The 24,624-nt window shown below is 50.0% G+C and overlaps 3 protein-coding genes across 3 annotated transcripts in view; 1 reads left to right on the top strand and 2 right to left on the bottom strand.

Annotated features, from left to right (window-relative positions):
* Positions 1–1,171: 1,171 nt before the first annotated feature.
* Hectd3 (HECT domain E3 ubiquitin protein ligase 3) lies at positions 1,172–9,867 on the bottom strand. Its single transcript, XM_050131908.1, has 21 exons — positions 9,307–9,867; positions 8,955–9,115; positions 8,635–8,727; positions 8,421–8,556; positions 8,086–8,201; positions 7,884–7,997; positions 7,666–7,748; positions 7,136–7,301; positions 6,515–6,596; positions 5,655–5,837; positions 5,441–5,493; positions 5,209–5,273; positions 4,961–5,064; positions 4,597–4,716; positions 4,420–4,509; positions 3,011–3,217; positions 2,690–2,819; positions 2,517–2,591; positions 2,312–2,393; positions 2,148–2,219; positions 1,172–2,029 (listed from the first exon to the last, which is right to left on the bottom strand). Exons 1-21 carry the CDS (start codon positions 9,673–9,675, stop codon positions 1,945–1,947), a joined length of 2,586 nt encoding a protein of 861 aa, XP_049987865.1. The 5' UTR covers positions 9,676–9,867; the 3' UTR covers positions 1,172–1,944.
* An 872-nt stretch (positions 9,868–10,739) lies between these two features.
* On the top strand, positions 10,740–15,305 carry Urod (uroporphyrinogen decarboxylase). The gene is made up of 10 exons (XM_050131910.1): positions 10,740–10,876; positions 11,508–11,620; positions 11,742–11,821; positions 11,898–11,960; positions 12,195–12,392; positions 12,493–12,654; positions 13,818–13,955; positions 14,102–14,202; positions 14,298–14,364; positions 15,069–15,305. The coding sequence occupies exons 1-10, from the start codon at positions 10,857–10,859 to the stop codon at positions 15,228–15,230; spliced, it is 1,104 nt and encodes a 367-aa protein (XP_049987867.1). The 5' UTR covers positions 10,740–10,856; the 3' UTR covers positions 15,231–15,305.
* An 852-nt stretch (positions 15,306–16,157) lies between these two features.
* The window catches only part of Zswim5 (zinc finger SWIM-type containing 5), a 107,462-nt gene continuing 98,995 nt past the window's right edge, over positions 16,158–24,624 (bottom strand). Inside the window, exons 12-14 of the mRNA XM_050131927.1 lie at positions 20,443–20,606; positions 19,712–19,793; positions 16,158–18,992 (exon numbers count right to left, since the gene is read on the bottom strand). Of these exons, the coding sequence (XP_049987884.1) occupies positions 18,130–18,992; positions 19,712–19,793; positions 20,443–20,606 (1,109 nt within the window). The 3' untranslated portion in view covers positions 16,158–18,129. The remainder of the gene's footprint in view (positions 18,993–19,711; positions 19,794–20,442; positions 20,607–24,624) is intronic.

Genomic DNA, 24,624 nt, shown 5'->3' with positions numbered 1-24,624 from the left:
TACGGTAACTGACCATGGAGGAGACACAGGCCCCACGTCACATAATGAGGAAGATGGGCAGTGTTCCCGTGAAGTGTGCTGTGGTGTAAAGACCGATTTAGCCGTGGTGCTTTAGACATGATGACTGACACCTTTCTCTGTGTCTCATTTCTTTCTTTCTTTTCTCTGTTTTTGGTTTTTCGAGACAGGGTTTCTCTGTGTAGCCTTGGCTGTCCTGTAACTCGCTCTGTAGACTAGGCTGGCCTAGAACTCACAAAGATCCGCTTACTTCTGCCTCCTGAGTGCTGGGATTAAAGGTGTGCGCCACCACCAGCAGGGCCATGCTTCATTTATAAATGAATGCAAAGCGGGTTGCGAACCAGTGTAAGAGAGATACTAAGGACACCCATCAGGAGGGAAGGCCCTTCCCTGACAGCAGAGCCAGGGGGAGCTTGTTGAGAACAGAGCTTGGTGCTGTGCAGCTGCTGGGATTCCTGCAGCTTCAGCTCCTTGGGTGGCAGGGAGGATGTTCATGTATGTCTCCTCTGGGCCACCCACAGTGTATGGGCAGGACAGGGCTGCCCCAGGAGGCTCAGTGGGGTGTGAGTTCAGGGTTTGGGAGAGAGGTCTGGGCATTCACGCAGCCACGTGGAGAGAGAGGGTAGTAAAAGAACTTTCTTGGTGGCTGCGTGAGCTCTGGAGGACATGTTAGGAAAGCTTACGGTCTGCTTTGATAGGCCACTAATGATCGCACACTGCGGCAGGACACCGAGACAATGGTTGAATGGATTGTGCTCGACGGAGCACGTACTTGGGGTAGGAGTCCCTGTACCTTAGTTTTGGGGCACCGGGGGCAGACGGGTGCTCCGAGCCTGTCAGAATCCCAGCTTTACCTTCCACGTGCCATCCTTCTGCTCACGTGCCTCTGGAAGTGGGGGCTTCCACACTCTAAATCATCACACTCAGCTCAGAATATGTCAGCCTTCCATCCTCTCCTCTGAGCCCTTGCTCCCAGGCTGCACCCCAGATGTAATGTGTCACTGTGAAGCCCCACCACACGGTACCGTGAGGCACATGGCCCCTGCTCCCATAGGGCCTCAGAGAGCTTTCCAGGATGGCAGCAACGTGACCTTAGAGGGATCACAAAAAGCATATTCTAAAGAAATGAATTCATTCATTTATTCAGTTCTCCCATGTGCAAGACCTTCTAAAGGAGTGTCATGGAGGCCCTCAGGGTGTGCACAGCCTGCAGAGCTAAAGTCTGGGCTTTAGAGTATGATAAGGGGGAGTTCCTGAATGTTCTGAGAGGATGAGGAGCCACGGCTGTGTGAGATTTAGGGCGAAAGAGCAGACATGGAGTTGGGTTGGGGATCACACAGAGGGGATGAGCTTTGGCTGCTGGTAAGGATTGAATGTTGGGGGATGTACATTCTAAGCCATGGGAAAGACAAAGCTCACACACCTTTGCTATGGAAGGAAGAAGACAAGTATTCAAGGGTTGGGCACTCAACTGGGGCTTCATTTTTGGGGATACATGACCAAGGAAGATGACTACCCTATCTGTCCTTGGCTCCTCGCTTCAAGTACCATCCTATCAATTTTTCAAACATTTTGAGCCATGACTGAAGCTAGAAAAGGGAAAACCAAAAATAGAATCAAAGTCCATGGGTTGGGGAGCTAGATAGCTCCCTTCAAGTAGCTCAGGCCTGGCAGCTTGTGCTGGGCTTGTGGAAGATTCCTTCTCACAGATCTAAATACCTGGGGAAGCAAGCCCCAGGAGAGCAGGGCTTGTGGGTCTGTGGGGGCTGGACCACCAGGGTCAACCCATGGCTCCCACTGTAACCATACACAGGAGCAGAGCCCACTGTGCTGAGGTTATCTGAACCCATCACCTCTGTTGAGACCCAAGCTGGGTTGGCCTGGGAGAGGGCAGCATGACGTGCTTAGGCACAGCCTGACTCCTCCTCACTCCTCCCAGGGGCTCATGTCCGTGTCAATGGCCACACAGTTGTAGGCAGCGTAGCGGAGCTTCTCCTCGCATACTTTGGCACTAGTGGAGAAGAAGGTGGCTAGTGGAGCACCTCTGCTGCTCCCCAGGGTGCACTTCACAGCCAGCCACCCTTCCGCGTGAGGACGTCACCCCCAAGCACAAACCTAGGAAAACTCACCTGGCATAGTGTGGGAGGAAGAGTGTGCTGGAGCAGGTGGAAGACTCAGGCAGAGCATCTGTGGTCTCATAGCTGGGAGTTTTGAGAGGCAAAAGATTAGGAAGAGGTGTAGAGGGATGTGTGTGGGTGGAAGGCACCTCAGGTCCTCCTCTGTGCTCACTCACCCCAGCTTGTCTGGGTAGATGTAGATCCGGGCTGGGAGGCGGCTGCGGCCCGTGACAAAGCGCAGGAAGCGGCTCCGGTCCTCTGGGTGAAGGAGGAGAAAATTAACTTAACGCCTGCACTGGCGGTAAGGGAGGTTCTACAACTTGTATCCCGCCTCAAGTCATGTCCCAAGGCAATGCAAGCAGCACTCTGCCCTCTACTGACCATTGGTGAAATTGTTCAGAGCCTCCCAAAAGTACTGCACCCGTGTGTCAGAAGGTTCAAAGTCCTCGAACCGAGCTGGAGGGGGCCAAGGCAAGAATCCATCCTTAGGTCTCATTCTGCTCGTCCTCCAATCCCACCCCTTCAGCTTCACTGCCCTGTCACCCAGAACTCACTGAGCTTGCGCAGAGCATCCACAGTGACCTCCGGATCCCCACACACCTTCTTTTCCAACTCTTGCCAGGTCAGCAAGTCCAGCACAGCCTGTGGTACCACCTTCAGCAGGCCTGCCTGCATGGCCGCCACCTAGGGAGGAGGGAGAAGCCTGGCTGGGAAAGGGCACTACTTTCAGCACACACTGGGGACATCTCTGTACATCACCAGGAATGAGGGGCACAGCTATGGGTAGAGCTAGAATCAGGGCTAGATGGTGGCTACCAGTGGGCTGTCTGTCAAGGGAAGGGGTTTAGGAAGGTCCAACCCTCTCGTGTTACTACCTGCTCCTTGCTTTCCTCTAGGCGCGCCTTCTGCACCAGCTGGATGAAACGAGAGCGGTCCTCATAGCCCACCACGACGCCCGTGCCCCCAGGAATCAGTTCCACCACCTGCTGATCACTCAGGACGGTGGTGAATGTTAGCTCCTTCCCGAACTTGAACTCAAATGTCTCCCTGTCCATTCCTTCCATCACTTCCAGAAGCTTCACCTGAGGGGTGGGGAGAGGCAGGGGACTCAGCTTTTTACTGAGTAGACAGTGTCTGTCTTCCTGTGGGTAACGCAGAGAGCAGAGGCCAGTGAAGGGCTGTAAAAACATCGAGACAATACCTAGCCAGTCTGAGGGGTTAGGGTTGGCACGCTGCAGGAAATGCGCCTGGCCTGACCCAAAGGGCAGCAGGGAATTGGTTTGGCCACAAGGGAAGTCAGAAGAGAGAGCATCTAGGACAAAGCTGGAAACTCAAAAGCCTAAGAAATGTTTGGCTTTAGCCTGAGTGCGAATTGACCAGCTGAGGTACAGGAGCCAGGGAAGGCCTTTATAGAGTTCATCCTGTCCTAAGACCAAAGTGAAGCCATCAAATGGTTTACTGAGCAAAGTGAAATAGATTACTCTGGCAGCATGGAATGAGGTGGACAAGACTAGCGACAGGGGCACTAGCTTTACAGTTGGAAGAGAAGAAAAGATGGCCTGAACCATGGGGATAGCAGTGAGATGGGAGAGGCACACTAATTCCAGGGACAGACTGGACAGGATGTTGTGGGGAAAAGAGTTAAGGGTGACCCCAGTCAGGCATGGTGGCTGGCAGTGCCTGTAATCCCAGTACTTAGGAGGTGGAGCAGGAAGATCAGAAGTTCAAGGCCATCCTCAACTATATATCCTCTACTACTTGAGACCCTACTGCAGAAAGCAAAACACAGGGCTGGCAAGACGGTTCAGTACATAAAAGCACTTGCCACCACGTCTGAATGCCTGAGTTCAGCTCCCAGGATCTACATGGGAGAAAGGGAACCAATTCCCAAAAGTGTCCTCTGACCTCCACATGTGTACCATGGTGCATGCACCCACCTACCCCCACCCCATAAATAAATAAGCTTTTTAAAAAGGCAAAAACCAGAACAAACAAAAAGCCTTGAAGACTTTGGCGTGGGCCAAGGGGATGGGGTGGAGCCTGAGCCCAAGAGGCAGTGGACTGGGGATTGGGTGAAGAGTGTGCAGAGCACAGGGCTCAGATGCGCCATCTTGTGGTAGATGCAGATATGGCCCCAGGCTAAGGAGAGAAGTGCCAGTCGGTGGATTTTAGGAGTTACCATAGTAAAGACAGCAGCAGAACCCACTGGAGTCAGTGAGACTAGAGAGGGGACACATGTATTTGGGGGCAGTGGGTTGGGCAGAGGGATCCAGGTCTTGCTCACCAGCACGGAGTCCACGGCTGGGAAGTCTTTGCTCCAGCTCACTTCCTCACCAGACAGCTGCTTCCACACGAACCCAGGCAGGGCCAGTACCTGAGTGACAACCAGGGCTGTCTTCTCACCGAGCCTCCCGGTGTGGGGCCCTGGCTCAGCCGACAGAACGATGACTGGGTTACTCACCAGGAACTCCTTACCCCGAAGGGCAGCCCCCATCAGCTGTCCGATCCACTCATACTTGGCAAAGTCTCGGCAGGAGGGATTAGGCACGTACATGTCCCGGGCCTCGCCAGTGCCATTGCCCTGCCACACAGACAGAGCTGTCAGCAGGATGTGGGGGAGTCCCTATCTTCCTACCGCAAGTATCCCAAAGACTACTGCTCCCCCTCCACCATCCTTCCTAATGGACAAGGGACACTGCTCTCCTCTGTGCAGGGGCTGCCCGGGTAATTCAACCCCTCCTCCACTGATTCCAGCTCCATCTGATTCGCAAGAGATTTGCAGAGATGGCAGAAATTTGGCGGTGGGTGGGTGGGGAGACCATCACCTGGTTCGCCGTGCGCACAAAGAAGGGCAAAGGCACAGGGGTGTCAGCTGAGCTGGGGCACAGCTCTTCTGACATATCTGCCAGGCTGTCACGGAAACCACCACCTGAAATGACAGATGCTTTAAGCTGGGCACATCAGCGTCCAGCCCTCTTGAGGGGTAACAAGCAGGCGTCCTGTCTGTCAGCTCGTAATCCCAGAACATTCTAACTCTCCAAAGGGACAACTGGGAGCCACGTCAGGGCCTCACCTTGGTCAATGATGCCTTCTGCAATGAATTTACATTCCCACCACTGGTCATAGCGCATGGGCCACCTGAAAATAGGGATGGGTGGATCTCTGCTATGCCAGAGCTGGTCTCAGGCACATTAACTGGCCCAGAGACCATCCAGGAAAAGATGACAGGGTGGTCAGAGTGAGGGGTGCGAGGTGCAGTGTGTGGACGTATAGACCCTGGCAAGTTCCTAACCCTCACGCCTTACCTGTAGTCCAAGGGTTTTTCATACTTGTCAGAAGGCTTGAGGCCTTCATAAACCTGGGGGCACGAGAAGACGGGAGTGAGTGCAAGCCACAGGGAAGTTCATTTTAATAGCTGTCCCTATTCTGGCCCAAAGTCCTCGCTCAAGTCCCTCTTTGACTAAGCCCCAGGCCCCTTACTGACCCTCCCCCAGTCTGATCCAGGCGGTCGGTCCAGACCTGGGTGAAGACTGCATTCTTGCAGGCAGGGTCCCGAGACGGGCAGGCACGGTGTTCCATGGCAAGGCGGCGGTTGATGTACAGCCGCGGCATGAAGCTGGGCTTGCTGCTTTCTGAATCGCGCAGGCACTGTGCCACCAGGCTGGGCCGCTGGCGTGACAGCAGTAGGAACTGTTTCACTTGCTGGTGAGGAAGGTGGCCGGGCAGAATCAGTGCGCAGTCAGCCCTCGCCTCGCCTCGGGGCTTCTCTCTAGGCCTGCACCCAGTTTTACCATCGGTCCAAGTCCAGCCCATTGTGTTCTCGCCTATAGTTTCTTCCTCAAACTAACCACAAGGGGGGACTTTTTAATTTTTATTTCATTTTTTTTTTTTTTTCTGAGACAAGGTTTCTCCATCTAACAGTTCTGGCTGTCCTGGAACTTGCTCTGTAGACCATGCTGGCTTTGAACTCACAAGAACTTTAATCGCCCTCCTGAGAGCTGGGATTAAAGGTGTGTGCCACCACCGTGTGCTTCTTACAAACTTTCTAATAGTTCCACAGACCAGAGCAAAGTTCCTCCCTGCTTTACCCCCGGTACACTGGGCTCTTGAGGTGCAGACTATGCTTCCTGTCAGCCCCTTCCTAGGCTTGACCATGCTGCAGTCAGGCCTGGCTGTGTGGTGCAGAGCAGAGTTGCAGCAGCAGCCAGCATGCTCCTGTGCAGTCGCTTTCCCATGGCACCTGGCTTTCTTCTTGGTTTCCAGAACCAGAAAGGGCCTAGCCCGAGGGCTTTTAGGAACTTTTTCCTGAAGAATGAAAGCTAGCTGACTGGGAAGGAGGAGCCCAACGTCCAGATAAGGACCACAGGGCCCAGACTCACCTTAATCTCAGTGAAGGTGCCCAGCGTGTGGTCCCACGCAGGTACCAGGTGGTGCAGGACACTGTCCAGGATCTTGATGAATCTGTGGTAATGGGTGAAGAGAAAGAGTTTAGGGGCTGGAGAGACGGCTCAGAGGTTAAGGGCACTGGCTGCTCTTCCAGAGGTTCTGAGTTCAATTCCCAGCAACCACATGGTGGCTCACAACCATCTCTAATGAGACGTGCCCTCTTCTGGCCTGCAGGCAGAATACAAACAGAACACTGCATACATAATAAATAATAAATCTTAAAAAAAAAAAAACGTTAGCATGGATGTCGAGCAGTGGTGGCACACGCCTTTAACCCCAGCACTCAGAAGGCAGAGACCAGCAGATCCCTGTGGGGTCGAGGCCAGCCTGGTCTACAAAGTGAGTTCTAGGACAGACAAGACTACAACAGAGAAATCCTGTCTCAAAAACAAAACAAACAAAAAGAGTTTAGCATGGATGTAAGACCCCAATCTCTAATTCTCTGGCCCTCCAAGTGGAATAGTTTATTTCACCAGACTTTGGGGCCTCCTTCATACAGGCTCCCAAAGCTTAGGGAGAGGAAGAGAGGCCTGCAGGGCCAGGACCATAGCTACCTCTGCAAAAGGACAGCTCTTCGGTACAGGACTTCTGGGTCAGTGCCTTCTAGGCGTGGATATCGCACCAGACTGGCTGGCTGAAACAGGTCTGCATTCAATCCTAGCTCCCGCTGTCTAGAGGACTTGATCTTGACCCCTCGAAGACGAACATCAATCCCATCATCTGAAGGAAGGGGGGAGGGGTCAGAGTACGGTCATCTACTGTGACTGTTGCCTTCTTGGCCCTCAGACCTGGGAACGGCTCCTTAACGGTTGGCATTTTTCTCACGGTTAGCCACTAGAGGCTTCAGAGATTCAATGACATCATTCTGATATTTCTGTATTCATCCCACCTCTATGCTGTTGGAATGCTTTTTCTAACACAAATTCCTTTTCTAGATGAGCCCAACTACCTCTAAGGCTTTAAGCTTGGCTTATATCTATCTCTGGCCCCACAGCTTTACCCAAACTCCAAGTACATCCTCTTTTCTCCATACCGCATTTGCCCCCATCCACACCCTGGGATTCCTCATAGCCTTAAGTCCCACCTCGACACTCAACGATTCGGATCTCGATGATTGGCAGGTGGACAGTCATGTCCTCCAAGACACAGACATCCCCAATCAGGGTCCTAGGAGACAGGTATAAAGCAGTTCAGATGCTTGCTGCCTTAGACTTTCAGGGACTCCTGGGGTTCCATTCAAGCTGAGCTTGGCCCCATTGCTAAGATCATGCCCCACTCCCCACCCCAGGACAGCTCGCTCACTCGTCAATGCTCACGTCACTCAGCTTCTTCAGGTTGTCCCCTTCACCCCCATAGACCACTACCCGCTTAGGCATGAAGTTGTCGTCTGTGGTATCGACTGTGAGAAGCAGCTTCCTGAGGGTTCAGAGTATGTATCTGAGGGCGTCTCTAGGCACCCACGGCACACGGCTCACCCACCCTGTCCGGCTCAGAACCTACTCACTTGACAATTGTGCCTTTCTTCATGGTGAGCCGTACCCAGTGTTGGCACTGGGACCCATCGCTCTCCCAGTAGGTGTCGGCATTGCTATCTGTCAGGCAGGACACATTGAACTCCTCCTAGGATAGGGGCAGAAAGATGGAGTCACATTTGCACTGGGTGAGTGTTTGAGTTGGGGTGGATGTGGGGTAGGAGGAATGTTTGGGGTTCCCACAGGGGGTCTAAGGGGAGTGGGACTAAGTGTGGCCTGTGGGGACGATGGTTTGGCCATGGGAGTCCTGGACCTAGCATTGAGGAATGTGACTGTATCTAGCCACAAGAGGAGTCCAGGCACCCACCGTGTAGGAGGAGACATCTATGCTCTCCACATACTGCTTCACGCTACCCAGGTTCTCGTCTTCTTTGCCCAGGTGGTCATATAAGAAGTGGATCAGGTCCTCGTCGCACTCGTACGTCCATGTTGGGGGCACATAGCTAAGCAATTTCAAACCCCTTATTAGGCTGGGTTCAGGCCCTGCTCCCTCCTCTTCCACCCCATTCCAGATAACTCACAGTAGCCTTTGCACTGCTTCCGTGTAGGCCTCTGCAGGCTGAGGCCTGGACCCCAGGCGATGCGAGTACGTCAGGTCCACCACTTGTTCCCATCTGCGGGCACAGACTGGGATCAATGAGGGAGGCTTGGGCAACAGGACACAACCTCCAAGGTCTTGAGCCTTCTCCAGAATTCTACCACCAAGCCTCCAGAAAACTCATCCCAACCCTGCCTGTTCTCTACCCCGATATCTCAGACAACCCAAGGTTTTGGATTTGGACTGTGATTCCAAACCCTCTGCCCCGCTGGTCACCAAGTTGCCTTCTTTCAGTTGCAGGACCTGAGCACCGGCCGGTAGTCTATGCCAAAGAGCTGCTGCTGCCGCTGCAGGTGGTCCGGAGTGTCGATGGGTACTAGGCGAGCCCCGCCCTCCGCCGGGCGACACACCAGAAGCCAGCCTTCGTCCAGTCCGCAGTCACTCAGGTGTTCGGCCAGTTGCTCCTGCAGGGATGTGCCACACGGGGACAGCCGTCAGGGGATAGCTGTCAGGGACAGCTCAGCTGCTCGCCCAGCCCAGGGCAAAGAGCACCGAAAGCAGTACCAGCTCACAATGGGAAAAGGGGGGCGGAACAACCAGGGCTTTGGCTGGATCCAGGGGGTCTTTTGCGGGGTCCCGGACAACTGGGGCGCACCTTGGTCAACTTCACCCAGAGGCCGTGGCCGTTGCACAGCTCCTCGCCGGTAGTTCGCACACAGGCGCCACGCCGGAGCTCAATACTGTCGCGGGCGGCGCGCAGCGGTCCGGAGCCGGCGCTCGGGGCAGAGCCCGCAGCACCCACACGCAGTCCCAGGCCCTCTGCCTCCCACACAGGCAGCAGCACGCGCGACGGTCCCGCCGGGTCCTTGTAAAGCTTGTAGAGCACCTCTCGCGGCACGAAAGCCAGTGCCGCGGGTAGTGGCAGCCCAGCCCGGAGGCTGCGCGCCGCCTCGGCCAGGAAACGCACGCGGCCCAGGAGCTGTCGGGGGGACTCGAGCGCCGCTCCGGGGCCGGGACCAGCCATGGTGAAGCCGCTGCGGTGAGACCCGTCAGGGAAACCCTGCCCCGCAGCAGCGGGGGCACCGCAAACTCAGCTTCCCACCACGCCCTGTCCCGCCTTCCACCCTACTTTGCCGTATGTTTTGGATTAAGTGCACAGCCTATTTCCACCGTATGGTCTGGTGTACTCTGACCCTCCACGATAGTTCCTATTTTGTGACCCCGTCCCGGGCTAATCCAAAGCAGACTCAAAATTAGACTCTCGTTATGCAGCACAGGCTAGTTTCGAACTCGCGGTCCTCTCACTGGCTTTATTCAAGTTACCTTTGTTTATGCCACTGCAACTACAAATTTTCTGGGTGCTTTGGCCTTCTGTTTTTGTCCCCTGCCCAACAAATTACAACTGGTTTTTCGAGAAAGGGTTTCTCTGTGTAGCCCTGTCTTGAAACCCACTATATAGACAGACCCGCATACTCAGAGATCCGCCTGCCTCTGCTTCCCCAGTGCTGGGATTAAAGGTGTGAGCCACCATGCCCTGTTTGAGAAATATTTTTAAATCTGCTAAACTATCTATCCTAGGGGCGGCGTGACTAAATGTTTGGTAGAATGACCCCTTCCCCGGTCACTGGCAGGATGAATTTTCAGTCGTTCTGGATAGATGCTATTTGTTGCCCCTAATCCCAGGAGACTAATATTTGTTGTCCGCTTAAATGTGATTACTAATTTCAGGGATCCCAAATGATTCGTAGAGCAGTCCCCTTCTTGCTCAGCATTTTATCATTCCAAGTAACTACTGGTGGGTATTACAAACGCAGAGTAAAATACTTCAGTTCCGTGTACAGCCTTTTGCAGCATTCGTTTGCCAGATAACATTGTTAGACTCATGGATGGGAGTGAAAGCGAGACTTGGGCTATTTCGGGATTTCCAGACCACAGAAGGCAACAGTTTTCTCAGGCCACCTTAAGACGTATTGAGAAGGCATTTCTTTCTTTGTTACTGCGTCGCAACAGTGGACTTTACGGTGAAAAGTTGCTGGGGTCCTACGGGCAGCAGGGAGGGCAGCCCCAAAGCTGTCACTGGAATGGTCACGTGACTCTCAAGATGGCGACGGCCTAGGGTGTCTTCAGGAAGGGGCGGAGCCTGGACTGTGTAGGCGGAGATTCGGATTAAAGCGGTGACCGGCGACTGCTCAGTTACTGTTTACCATGGAGGCGAACGGGCTGGGGTGAGTCTTCTGCTGCATGTGCTGTGGCTGCCTTGCTTTCTGATTCCGGTCTTCCAATTCAGGGGAAATGTCCTTAAACTCTTATTTTTCTGGAGCACTCCACTCTCCAAGTACGAACCCAAGTCACTGAGATTCCAAATCTTCCAGTCGTGGAACAGAACCTTCCCCGCTCCCTGCCCCGCCTCCCCGCCCGCCCCCCATCTCCATTCCAGGGATTACTTTACGGGACTGCGTCCCAGGACGTTCCGAGGTGACTCAGAACTTCTAACTAGCTCCTGGGACCATCAACTCTGATCCTCGCTCTCGGTTTGGGGGATCGCCCTGCTTCACAATCAGGCCACTCGCGGCCCGGTCCTCGAGATGAACTTCTTTTCCCCAAACTCTCCTTACTGGATTTTCATTCCACGACCTCCCCATCCCTCCAGTTTGGGAAAGCTGGACAAACGTGTAGGGAGAAGCCCCAGTGGGGCCCCCCTCCTGGTCTTGTGCGCCAACTGATAGAGGAGGCAGAATGGGTGGGGAGCCATGGTTTGCAAGCGGACCTGGAGGCGGCAGATAGCGGTGCCTGACTGAACCCGCCTTCCCCAAACCCCAATCTAGCTTAATGACATTTACTCCACCTGATCTCCAGACACAAGAATTTCCCGGAGCTGAAGAACGACACGTTCTTGAGAGCAGCGTGGGGAGAGGAAACGGACTACACTCCTGTTTGGTGCATGCGACAAGCAGGCCGATACTTACCAGGTCAGGGGCAAAGCTGTGGTCTAGATAAAACCGGAAATTCTAGAAGGCGAAGTTCTTCAGGGGACCATGATAACTTTGGAAGACCTCGTGGTTGAGTCCTGTCCTCCCTCTCCTCTCACAGAGTTTAGGGAAACGAGGGCGAGCCAGGACTTCTTCAGCACCTGCCGCTCTCCTGAGGCTTGTTGTGAACTGACTCTGCAGGTGAGGGCCGCCCAAGTGCGGGTGGGATTCATGCGCTCAGTGTGCCGCCTCTCTGACCTCTTGTTATTCCCTACAGCCACTAAGAAGGTTCCCTCTAGATGCTGCCATCATCTTCTCTGACATCCTTGTTGTGCCCCAGGTACTCAATCCTGATCATGGAAGGTGACTTAAAAAAAAAAAAAAAAAAGAAAGGAAAGGACTCCTTGGAAATCTGTCTTGTCAGTTTCAAGATAAGTACATAACTGGTAGAGGAAAACACTAAGAAATGGAGTTTGACGGGGCTTTTTATTCTTTTACTTCTTATCACATGGGTTGAAACAACCCTTCCCTCTGCAGTTCCAGGTTATGAACCCAGATATTTTATCCCCTTAAGGCACTGGGCATGGAGGTAACCATGGTACCTGGCAAAGGACCCAGCTTCCCAGAGCCATTGAGAGAAGAGCGGGACCTAGAGCGCCTACGGGATCCAGCAGCAGTGGCCACGGAGTTGGGCTATGTGTTCCAAGCCATCACCCTTACTCGACAACAGCTGGCTGGACGTGTGCCACTAATTGGCTTTGCTGGTGCTCCGGTAATTCTGCACAGGGCATGGGCTGGAACACGAAGAGGTCATCCTGGCAGGTCTGGTCGTGACAAGGGATTATATGCTGTGACATCTTTGTGCCCTGCAGTGGACCCTGATGACATACATGGTGGAGGGTGGCAGTTCAAGCACCATGGCTCAGGCCAAGCGATGGCTGTACCAAAGACCGCAGGCCAGTCACAAGCTGCTTGGCATACTCACTGATGCCCTGGTCCCCTATCTAATAGGACAAGTGGCTGCTGGTGCTCAGGTGAGTCTCTAGGGACAAGTAGGCTGCAGCTTGGTCTGTCAGGACCCAAAGCAATGGCTTCCTAAAGTGGAGAAAGCAGGGACTTACTGTTCCTCCAGTGATCTGGCTGCAGTATCTAAGCGGTTCTCAATCTTCTTAATGCTGTGAACCTTTAGTAGAGTTCATGTTAGGGTGACCCCCCAACCATAAATTTTTTTGCTACTTCATAGCTATAAATTTCTTAGTGTTATGAATCATCATATCTAATATGGGACCCCTGTTAAAAGAAAGGGTCATTCAGCCTCAAAGAGGCCGTGACCCACAGGTTGAGAACCACTGAGATTTTAAGCCCTGAAACGACCCAGTACTTAAAGGTCTGAGTATTTGGAGATTGAAGCTGCTGTTAGGATCTGGAGAAAGCAAAACTGCTTCTTCTGTCTCTGCCTCCCAAATGCTGGGATTAAATGAGTCTGCTACCACTGCCTCGCTGTTTTCTTTCTTTTTTGTTTTTTTGAGACAGGGTTTCTCTGTGTAGCCCTGGAGATCCCAGAAGTCACTCTGTAGACCAGGCTGGCCTCAAACACAGAGATCTTGCCTGCATTTGCTTCCTAAGTGCTGGGATTAAAGGCATGTGCTACCACCACCTGACTTCTTTCAGGGCAAAACTTTTTTTTTTGTTGTTGTTGTTTTCGAGACAGGGTTTCTCTGTGGCTTTAGAGCCTGTCCTGGAACTAGCTCTTGTAGACCAGGCTGGTCTCGAACTCACAGAGATCCTCCTGCCTCTGCCTCCCGAGTGCTGGGATTAAAGGCGTGCGCCACCAACGCCCGGCAACTTTTTTTCTTTTTAATATTTATTTATTTATTAATTATGTATACAGCATTCTGTCTGTCTGTATGTCTGCAGGCCAGCAGAGGGCACCAGACGTCATTACAGATGGCTGTGAGCCACCATGTGGTTGCCGGGAATTGAACTCAGGACCTTTGGAAGAGCAGGCAGTGCTCTTAACCACTGAGCCATCTTACCAGCCCCCAGGGCAAAACTATTTGAATTAACACCAAGCTCCTAGCCTCAGAATAGATCAGGGTTTAAAGTCACCCAGGGATAATTATGGCTTAGCCTGTGTGTGGCCAGAGGTGCTTCCTTTGTGCGGTATGCACTCACTTTTCTCATCATCTGTCTATAGGCACTGCAGCTCTTTGAGTCTCATGCAGGACATCTTGGCCCAGAGCTCTTCGGCAAGTTTGCACTGCCCTACATCCGTGACGTGGCTAAGCGAGTGAAGGCTGGGCTGCAGGAGGCAGGTCTGGCACCAGTGCCCATGGTGAGGACTGGGGCAGGTTTAGTGAAGTACTTTCAGGGCTGAGTCCTGCATGGACTGAAGTCACCACTGGAGGGTAGCAGAAGCACAGCCACGAAAGGCAGCAGGCGCAGCAAGGCTTAGTGTCAGAGCTTTGCTCTTTTCTCCAGATCATCTTTGCTAAGGATGGCCATTTTGCCCTGGAAGAGCTGGCCCAGGCTGGCTATGAGGTAGTTGGACTTGACTGGACAGTGGCACCAAAGAAAGCCCGGTGAGTGATGGAGGAGTGGGCACTTGAGGCTGAGGTAGAGGGGTACCATCCCCAAATGTGCAGTGACAAGGATGTGGCAATGGCTCTGTTTCCAGGGAGCGTGTGGGGAAGATGGTGACCTTGCAGGGGAATCTGGATCCTTGTGCCTTGTATGCATCTGAGGTAATTACTGGGCCCAGCATGTATGTATACGGTTTTCTCTGTGCACTGTGCAATGGTTGAGTGATCACAGGGGTATGGTTTATTATACCTATTTTTCCTCTCCTCTATCCTATACACACCTAAGAAAGCAAGAAATGAAAACAAATTAGTTTTTGTGGCTGTTGTCTGTCTCCTCCTCTCACTCCTTGAAGCAGAGGACCCAACCCAGAGCCTTGTGCTTGTCAGGCTACCACACCTTCCCTTTTTGAGACAGAGGCTGGCCTCAAACTCAGTACGTAACTTAGGTTGGCTTTGAACTCATTTTCCTGCTTCCACCTCCTAAAGTTTTAAGATTATGGATAGCTCTCATGTGTATGTTTTTGGTAAACTTATTGTGTGTTTGGGTGTATGTATGTCCTGGTGCCTTTATGGAGGCTAGAGGACAACACTTAGAGTCAGTTATCTTCTTCTGTCTTTATGTGGGTCCCAGGGATTGAACTCATGTCATCAGGGTTGCTAGCCAGCACCCTACCTGCTGAGCCATCTCCTGGGCCCCCTCATTTGTATGTTCTTAATGTCCAATGCATGTGAGGTCCCTGATAAGTTTTGTTAAATTAATGACAGTGACCCTGTGGAAGTGCTCCTGCATGTGTGTGCACTACTGTTATGTACAGGGAGGCTACAGCCTTGCTGACCTCCTAGACAGTGCCTTCTTGGTCCTCTAGGAAGAGATTGGTCGACTGGTACAGCAGATGCTGGATGAATTTGGGCCACAACGCTACATTGCCAACCTAGGGCATGGGCTGTACCCCGACATGGACCCAGAACATGTAGGAGCCTTTGTGGATGCTGTGCACAAACATTCACGTCTGCTTCGACAGAATTAAGTGTATGCCTTTCCTTTCTGCTCAAGGACCACCAACACGGGTTGTTTCCAGGAGAATAAAACTTCAAGAGCTGGAGTCTAACATGTCCCTTTGTTTGTAAAAGTTTATGATCTTATGTTCCGTCCCCTTCCCTTCCCTTCTTCTTACACACACACACACACACACACACACACACACACACACACACACTATGTAGACCAGGTTGGCCTCAAAACTCTGAGATCCACATACCTCTGTCTCTCAAGTGCTGGGATTAAAGATATGTGTCACACTAGGCCAGGCTCCTTTGTTCCTTTTCGTTAAGCCTCCTCTGCATCTTCTTCCACAAGTCTCAGGGCTCAGTGTCAGTGAGATGCCCTACCGCATTAACACCAGGCTCACACTACTATCATGCTGTCTGTCAGCCACCCAAGCCCAAGAGTGACGTGATATTTGGTACACCTTTCCAGGTAGTTGGGACTATAACATATATAAACAAAAAAGGGCACAGAAGTGGCTAAAACACTTTGGAGTTCAGGAGAGGGAGATGGAGTCTGGGTAGACAGGAGTTAGGGAGACCAGCTTTGATACCACATTATGGGAGAGTATAAAGACCCACAGCTAGGTTGCTTAGGACTGGAGCCAAGGTATGATAGCTCGGAAGCCAAAGGATCCTCTGACACTTCAGCTCACTGTGTGCTATTTTTTGAGCATGCCTGCTGATTGTCTCAGAATCTTGGGATCCTGTTTATCATGTGACATTAGGACGTGACTGTTTGATTCCTGGGACAAGGTTCTGAGGCCTTAGAGCCATGGAGATGGGTGTGATGTAAGGACTCTTTCATCTGTCCATTTCTGTACATCTCTAGGCCCAACCAGACCCCTGTCCCATCAAAGGAGAGACGGGCCTCATTTATTGATAGAACACAATTTCTGCTTTAGAAAAATGATCTTTTCTGTGATCCATGATTTATTCTTAGAAAAGCACTGAGTTCACATACTTGCTAAAAAAGGGCAATCATGATACAGAAATGGGAGTGGCTTTTCCTTTTTTTTTTTTTTTTTTGCCAACCCATTGGGCTGAGACAGTGTAGGGGCCCTTGGCTGGACAGTAACACATTAGTAGCCACAAACAGCAAATACAACTTACTGGTCAGTTTGGAATAAAAAAGATAACACATAGTTTTCCAAAGAAAAATAAATCAGACAGAAAGGTCCTTAGTTCGCCCTCTAGCTACACCACCCCTTCCCTATCAAACCCCACCCAACTCAGGAACTAAGACAAAACAGTAAACACTCAAGACACCTGTATCCAAAGGATTCTGAATGCCCTTGCTACCTCCTGTAATTGCAGGCAAGCATAGGGGTCATGAAGTAGTAGGAACATGACACACTGGAGGTCAGCATGGGCTGATGGGGGTTACCCGCTAGGATTAGAAGTTAGGAAGGGCAACACTAAAGGAATACCAGCCTCAGCCTCCACATTAGCTACCGATGGAACTAGGATGGAAGCAGGCAGAGGAAGTTTGAGGTAGAGTAGGAGGAAGAGAACAGTGGAGTGAAAGTGGCCAATCTTAACGGCAGAGGGACACTAGTGCTTAGAAACTTGTTTGCTGAGAGAAGGTAATTAGAGGAGGCACAGAGATGGGTAACGATGTTCAGCTAGCAAGAGACTAAGGAATGGGCAAGAGAGAACTGGCAGGAAGAAGGCACACTCATGCAGATCCCCAAGCATGAAGACACTGACAGACTACATGTAGAGACCATTCACGTAAAGACATATCATGGTCAGCAGGCATACAGTCAGACACAAAAATGTTTATACACAGGTACCCGTGTGTGCCTAGATACACATAGACCCTAAACATGGAGGTGTGAGTACAGTTAACACTTAGGTAGGCATTATCACGCGCGCAGACACACACACGCAAATGAAACAGCAAACAAACCCACAGTCTAGCACATGTCACATAATTTACACAGAACTGACAGGCATGCACATGTGTAACTCTGTACACAGACATGTTCTTATCCATACAGATATACACTCGGACAAATTTGGAGATGGAAGCAGATTCTCTAACATAAAGGTGACCAGAGCAGATGTACTGTCTGAGCTCAGTGGCTTCCTACACCTTCGTCTTCTCCCTGCACTTGTTATTCAGGTGTTCATCAGGCTCCTGGAGTGTGAGGCAGGGGCAGGAACTTCAGTGTGGTCACAGCTCCGTGAGACAAACGTCTAAGCCCAGTCTTGACCTCTGCCCCTCAGTGACTATTAGCTGTCAACAGTAGGCTAGCTGTCCTATCTGCAGGCCACAGTTTCTGCACAGACAAGACGTGGATTTTAACTGTCCATTTTTCTCCCTGCTGCCCCCACTTACCCACTGCCAGTAGCATATACTTTGTATGGGAAACCTGAGAAATGGTTGTGAGTCTCCTCAGAAGACAAGCCTATCACCCCACCCACAGCTACTAAGTGCCCATCAGATCAGAGTCAGAATTATAAATAGTTACAGCTTTACACTGCTTGACAACACATATACTATAGTATTTACAGTACCATAAATGCTTCTGTTTCTCTGGTTAAGCAATCCCTGAGACGGAACAGTGTTCTGTGTTTGCCAAGGGAGAGGTGCCAATGGTCAGGACACGCAGGATATAGGGGCGTGAGGTGACATGTTGTGGGGGCATCTGATCGGTCTGCAGGGCCCAGCTACTCCAGGAACAGTGAGTGGGGCTGGAGTGAGAAGCTTGCCAAGGCAGGAATACTGGTTAAACTTGGACTCTCCCCATCCTTAGGTCTGTGGTACTTTTGGCTCAGCCACAAGTGCTCAGAGTCCTCTTAGGGTAGACAGATGTTTCAGAGTCCATGTCCTGATCTGGGAGCCCAGGCTGCCCTGGCAGCAAGCTTTCTATTTTCTCAGCCAAAGCGCTCTCGAACCAGCAGCATCAGCTTCTTCTTGCCTTTGTAAATCTGTTTGAGGTTGTCAATGAATTGGGCAAATTGCAAGTGACCATCCTGGGGCAGTAGGAAGGTCTCCCGAGCCTTGCTCAGAAACTCAATGAACTCTCCATAATGGCGGGGACTGATGTGTGTCAGACGGGAGTGTGTGGTGTTGATATAGGCATTGATGGTAGCATCCAGTAGCTGGCGCAGTGGAGCTTTGTCTGTCGACATGAGCTTTCCAGAGCTGCGGCGACCTGGGATGCCTGCCAGGCCTGGTGCAGTCACTGTGCACCTACGCAGGATATCGGAAAGCACTGTGGCACAGTGCACACTCTTCACCACCAGGGGGATGAGAGCGGCCAGTTCGTTCTTGCCCAGAGAGTGGCTAAGGGCACAAGCCCAGAGCACATCATTGATGGCTGGATGGGTGTCCTGGTTGTAGGCCAGGTTAAGATGGCTCATGGCCAACGAGGCCAGCTTGAAGGCACGCAGCGGGTAGCCACGGAGCTCCATGTAGCGGGCAATAGTGAACAGCTGTGAATGAGTCATGCCCCCAGCAGCAGCATCAATGGCAATCTGGTAGGCTGCCTCAAAGGCAATGTGGTCTTTCTCACAGAGTGTAAGAGCTGATAAGGCACAGCTCTGCGGATCCTTCATAGCACACTGCAGGGCCAGCGTGCGAGCACAGCTAGCCAGTTCCTCCCGCTGTGGGTAGTCAAGACTGAGACGCAGGATAGTGGTGTGGGATACGGCTGTGGCAGCCACAATACTTGTAGCCTCAGTCGGGGTGAAGAGGGTGTACCAGCTCTGCAAGATGCTCACCAGGGCCCGAACACCTGTCAGGGAGAACCTGAGCTCAGCAGTGGCTACTCGATCTCAATCCAAGTCTGCCCAGATTACCATTTGGGGTCTGAACTTGACCTGCAGAGACGAGTTCTCCCTCCTCCTCAGCAGCCTTGAGATGGTCTGAGGCAAACCAGGGCAAGGGGAGCATCCCAGATGGCCAGACCCTGTTTGGGGTCTCTTCCCATCCCTTCCGTCCTAGACCAGAGAGCTGAAGGTCTCTGCTGTACCCCCAGCCCTTCATAAAGATGAACCTACAGAGTCCCAAGTTTGCCTGCCTCAAGGCAGGACCCTAGGTTTTCCTGGGAGCTCTAGCTACAGTAGGGCATCTAGGGAGAGTCTTGTACTGGAGCTTTGGGTTCTAGAATGGGTCCCAAGCCTCCAAATTGTCTGTGATTTTCCAGAAGCATAGACAGAGACTGGGACCAAACCACTGGGCCCACTTCCTCTCAAGAGAGCACATGGGGCTGGTGCTGAAATGTATTCTCTCAGACATTTCCCTAACCACAGGGGACCAAAGTGCTGCTGGCATCAGGATATGGTCCCAGCAGTGAGGGCTTGGACTGGCTGAACTGAGGCCATCTTCTCCCAGCAGCACATCCTTTCTCAGGCGGCCAAGAGCAGAAATATGACAGCTCTAAGGATTCATTGTTCTGTACGAAAAGTCGGGCCTTGAAACTCCCCAAGAGAAAGAGGGAGGTAGGAGACTCACCCACTTCTGTAGCACAAGTAACCAACCATCGAACCATCTCTCGGCGCCTCCAGTTAAGGGTTGATAAGGTCATCCGCATTACCTAGACATGAGAGGCATTTCCAGGGGGCCAAGCCTAACAATTGGGAGCTTCTCCTCTCTTCTCCTTCATTCTTTCTTGCAAAGGACGTTTTTTGTTTGCCCGAGACAAGGTCTCATGTAGCCCAGGCTGGCCTGCTACTCTCCATGGTCTTGAACTTAAAATCGTTCTGCCTCAACTTAGAGATGTATCCCACCATGCCCAGTTTATGAAATTTTAGGGGTTGCATGTAGTTAAGTACTCTACCAAATGAGATACATTTCCAGCCCAACAGCAAATATTTTTCATTATTTAAATAGTGATCTTTCTCTCTGTGTGGATATGTTTCATTTCTTCCCATCCCACTCAGTAGACATGAGGCTTCACTCATGACTGACAACAGATAAGACTCTTATCATACCTTGACTGACTTGGAGGAAGAGGGAAGGAGAGAAGATGGGAACCCTCTGGTTCCTAAAGCTAGTCTACTTCTGGCCTTAACTTCCAAATGGAGGCCAACTTTATAGAGTCCTTACCTTCTGTCTACCCTAGAACGTGTACTCTGGAAGATGGAAAGAACCAGACATGGCTACGTTCAGTCCCCTTGGAATATCTTCTGCCAACTGTCACTAGGCCAGAAACCTACAGCTGGGACACTGTCTCATACCCATACCTGTAAGCCCAGCTCCAGGGCCACATTAAGCAGAGTGCCGTCTGTGCTGCTGTCCGTGGGAGTAGCAATCTTGAATGCATCTTGAGCCAGTTTGAAGATGAGGGAGGAAGAATGGATGTGCTTCTGTATTGCTTCCAGAATAGTTCGTAGCCTCAGAGTATCTCCTGTAGTCAGCAGAAAGATAGGGGCAGGGTTCATTCGTGAGTTTCCCTAGACAGTAAACTGTTCACAACAGGCACTAGTTGAACTACGCTAATTTACCCAATGCTTCTGAATGCTACCATCCCTTCTGGCTGATGAAGTGCCTCTTCTAAACTCTGGTAGATCTTTCTGCTCCTAGACAGTCACATGAATTCACCTTGCCCATCTTTTTTCTAAAAGTTATTTTATTTTGTATATATTGGTGTTTTACCTGAATATATAGACCTGTGTACTGTATATGTTCCTAGTACCCACAGAGGTCAGAAGAGGGCCTTCAGTTCCCTGCAACTGGAATTACAAGAAGTTGTGAGCTGCCATATGGGTGCTGAGAATTGAACCCAGGTCCTCTGGAAGAGCAGCCAGTGCTCTTCCACTGAACCATCTCTCCAGCCTCTCATCTTTCCCATATAATATTTGGTGACCCAATTGAAATATTAACTGAAGTTCATACTTTAAAGTACATTGTCTCTGTGTTACACAGTTTAGGTAAGCACATAATTACAATGCCATTCTGGCTACTTTCACTGCCCTAAAATCTCCTATGCTCATCAAACCTGTCCCCATTTCTCCTTAACATCAAACAATTGGAATCACAGAGCATGTAGCATTTTCAGACTGACTTCTTGCAATGTGAAATACACAACTGAGGTTCTTGTATGTGGGGCTTATTCTGTTTTATTGCTAGATAACATTCCATTGTATGGCTATGTCACAATTTGTTTATCATTTCAAACATTTTGAAGAACATTTTGATTGTCTTGGGGGCAAGGATGAATGATATATAAATATTCCTGTACAGGTTTAGGTATGTATATGTTTTTGATTCATTTGGATAATATCTAGGAACAAGACTACTGGAACATATATTAAAACTACATAGCTTTGTAAAACACACATACAGACAGGGTCTCACTATGTAGGTCTGGCTGTTGCAGAACTCACTCTGTAGACCACTCTGTAGCTTTGGAGCCTGTCCTGGAACTAGCTCTTGTAGACCAGGCTGGCCTTGAACTCACAGAGATTCACCTGCCTCTGCCTCCCAACTGCTGGGATTAAAGGCATACACTACCACTGCCCAGCATTTACTCAGTTTTTAAATTGGACTGTCAATTTTTTTTTTGACGGAGTCTCATGTATTCCAGGCTGGCCTTTAATTTATGTAGCAGAGTCTGACCTTGAACTCCTGATCCTCTTTCCTTCCCCTCTTGAGTACAGTGCAGAAGTGTACTGCAATGCTTGGTCTATTCAGTGCTGGGGATCAAACTTAGGACTTCAAACATGTTAGGCATATACTCTACCAACTGGGTGACATCATTAGCTTCTTGTGAATTTAAGAATTCTTTGTGTCAGGTGGATGGCACACACCTTTATTCCCAGCACTCAGGAGGCAGAAAAGTGGATCTCTGCGTGTTTGAGGCCAGCCTGGTCTATAGAGTGAGTCCCAGGAAAGCCAAGGTTGTTACACGGGAAAAACCCTGTCTTGAAAAACAAAACCAGAAATAAACAAAAAAAGAATTCTTTGTATATTTGGGATATAAGGTCTTTTTTGTTTGTTTGTTTTGTTTTTTTTGACAGAGTTTCTCTGAGTTAGCCCTATTTTGGACTCAATTCCTGGAGAGAAAACACCTGCTACATTCACTTCCCATAGCTACATTTGGGTTTGTCAGTCTCTCCCCAAATCCACCCATGGCAGCTACTTGAGATGAATATCAGTTTTTTTTTAAGTCAGAATAAAATGATATTGAGCAGAATCCAAGTAATACCTACTTCCAATCACACAGAACTCGGGTAACCCACTTAGTGTCTAGGTAATATATGTAAGAATGTACACTGGGTTGGAAACACAGTTAGTCAAGACTGTACTTGATCTGAGGGACTTTGAACTTGATGATCTTAACCCTTTCTGCATCAGACTGGGACAACTCCCCTGTCTTACTGACAGAGTTCTACAGTTACAGCCAAAATATTAAATTGATGTCACAAAATAAATCTTATTTGTGGCCATAACTTTAGATGGCTGAAGAAACAAACTTCCATGCTGCAGATCTATCATTTCTCTGAGTTTATCTTTCAAAACATCCACAGAGGGAACACTCATGGGGCTGGAGAGACAGCTTGTCAGTTAAGAGCACTTGCTGCTCTCTCATGAGGACCCAAGCTGGCATGCCAGTACCCGTATAAGACACCTTACAAAGCTTGTAATTACAGCTCTCTGGGATATGAGCCTCTTCTGGTCTCTGAAGGCACTCCTACTAAAGATATTTTTAATTAAAAATAAAAAGACATCTTAAACGTCCAGTTTCCTGGACAAAATGCTCAGGGTCCATGGCAGCGGGGTTTATTGCAGCTCCCTGTCTAGAGTTCTCTTCACTTCTCTTTAGGACCAAGCCCACAGAGTTCCATGAGCTCACAGGGGTCACAATCATTCTGGACTCCACCCTTAGGCCAAGTGTGGTAGGAAAATCACACCATCTGATTTTGTGTGGAGATTTATAGCTCTGTCTTAGTCTTCATTACATCTTCCAATGGTCCTGGGAGCTGACAGATCACTGACAATGATCTCCGTTTTATAGATTGCAAAACTGAGGTTGGAAAAAAATAAACTGATTTTATTAGCTGGAAGATTACATCTAGAAGTTAACTTAAAGATCATTTGATTCTGAAGTTAATCCCAGCACTTGGGCAGTAGAGACAGGTATATCACAGTGAGTTCAAGGCTAGCTTGGTCTACAGAGTGAGTTCCAGGACAGCCAGGGCTACACAGAGAAACCCTGTCTCAAAAAACAAGCAAGCAAAATAATAATAAACAAAAATTATTTGATTATGGTGCTGGAGAGATAGGTTTTGGTTAAGAGGACATCCTGTTCTTGCAGAGGACCCAAGGTCAGTTCCTAGCACCCATGTCAGAGGACTCAGAAGCACCTCTAACTCCAGCTCTAAGGAGATCAGAAACTGCTGACCTCACTGGACACTGACACATAATATGAAATAATATTTAAACATTTAAAAATCATTTGATTCTATATGTTCAGGGTTTTACAATTAGTAACTAAGGCAAAATTCTGGTCTGAACCCAGGTGCTCTTTCTCACGAGCAGTCAACATGAAGATCTCCACTGCTCTTGTCACCACAGAAAACATGGCTTCTCTTTTTTGGAAGACTACAGATGGCGCCCAGACGTGATGGCTAAATCCACTTAAAAACCTGGGAGAGCTTAATTTAAAACAGGAAAAACAGAGTTTAACGCAGAGTTTTGCTCTTTGTTGGTGGCGTGCCATAGAGAAATTTCCTGATTCAGCAACAGCAGCAGAAAAAAAGCTGCGTCATTTTAAAGCGCAGCTTCCTGGTGCTGGGCTGCCAGCGTGAACTCTGGCTTTAAAGCATTTCAAGGCTTTTATGGGACTGGATGTTTGTGTTCCAGTCTGCGCAGTGCTCTGCGTGTCAGATTTGGCTGTAACTTGGATGAAAAGAGTTTCTGTGCTGCACACCCAGTCTCAGAATTAAACTGCTGACTGTGGCTCCAATGTGGACTGCTGTGTGCCTGGAACCATGAATGGTTCAGGGGCACCAAATGGATCTGGGCAGGAGCAGCTGCTCCATGCTGAACTGTGCTGACCTCAGGCAGGAACTACCATAATTGCCATTATAACAGCGCAGTTAAGGTTTAGACTGGGCAGGATACAGGCGGTACCGTATTACCTGTACATGGTGCAACTTAAATTTTTAAGAAGTGCTTAACATTTTAAGAAATGCTCCTGGATAGTAAAAAAAAAAAAGTTACAGATTCACAATAAGACAGATCCAGACACTGTTGGATGAATGTACATAGGCTTGGGAGAGAGAAGAAAAAAATATAGAGAATAAAGTTAATGCTTTAAAAAAAAAGGTAAAGTCTTTAAAGAGACAGAATAAAGTGACAGAGTAAAAATAAGCCACGTAAAAATGGAAAATTCACAGAGAGTCTGGATTATGTACATTGTG

This window comes from Alexandromys fortis, unplaced genomic scaffold (genome assembly GCF_014885135.2).
Source record: "Alexandromys fortis isolate MF-2015 unplaced genomic scaffold, M_Fortis_MF-2015_v1.1 scaffold_302, whole genome shotgun sequence".
NCBI lineage: Eukaryota > Metazoa > Chordata > Mammalia > Rodentia > Cricetidae > Alexandromys > Alexandromys fortis.
Note: the sequence above shows the minus strand (reverse complement) of the source record. Positions and strands in the feature narration are given on the sequence as shown.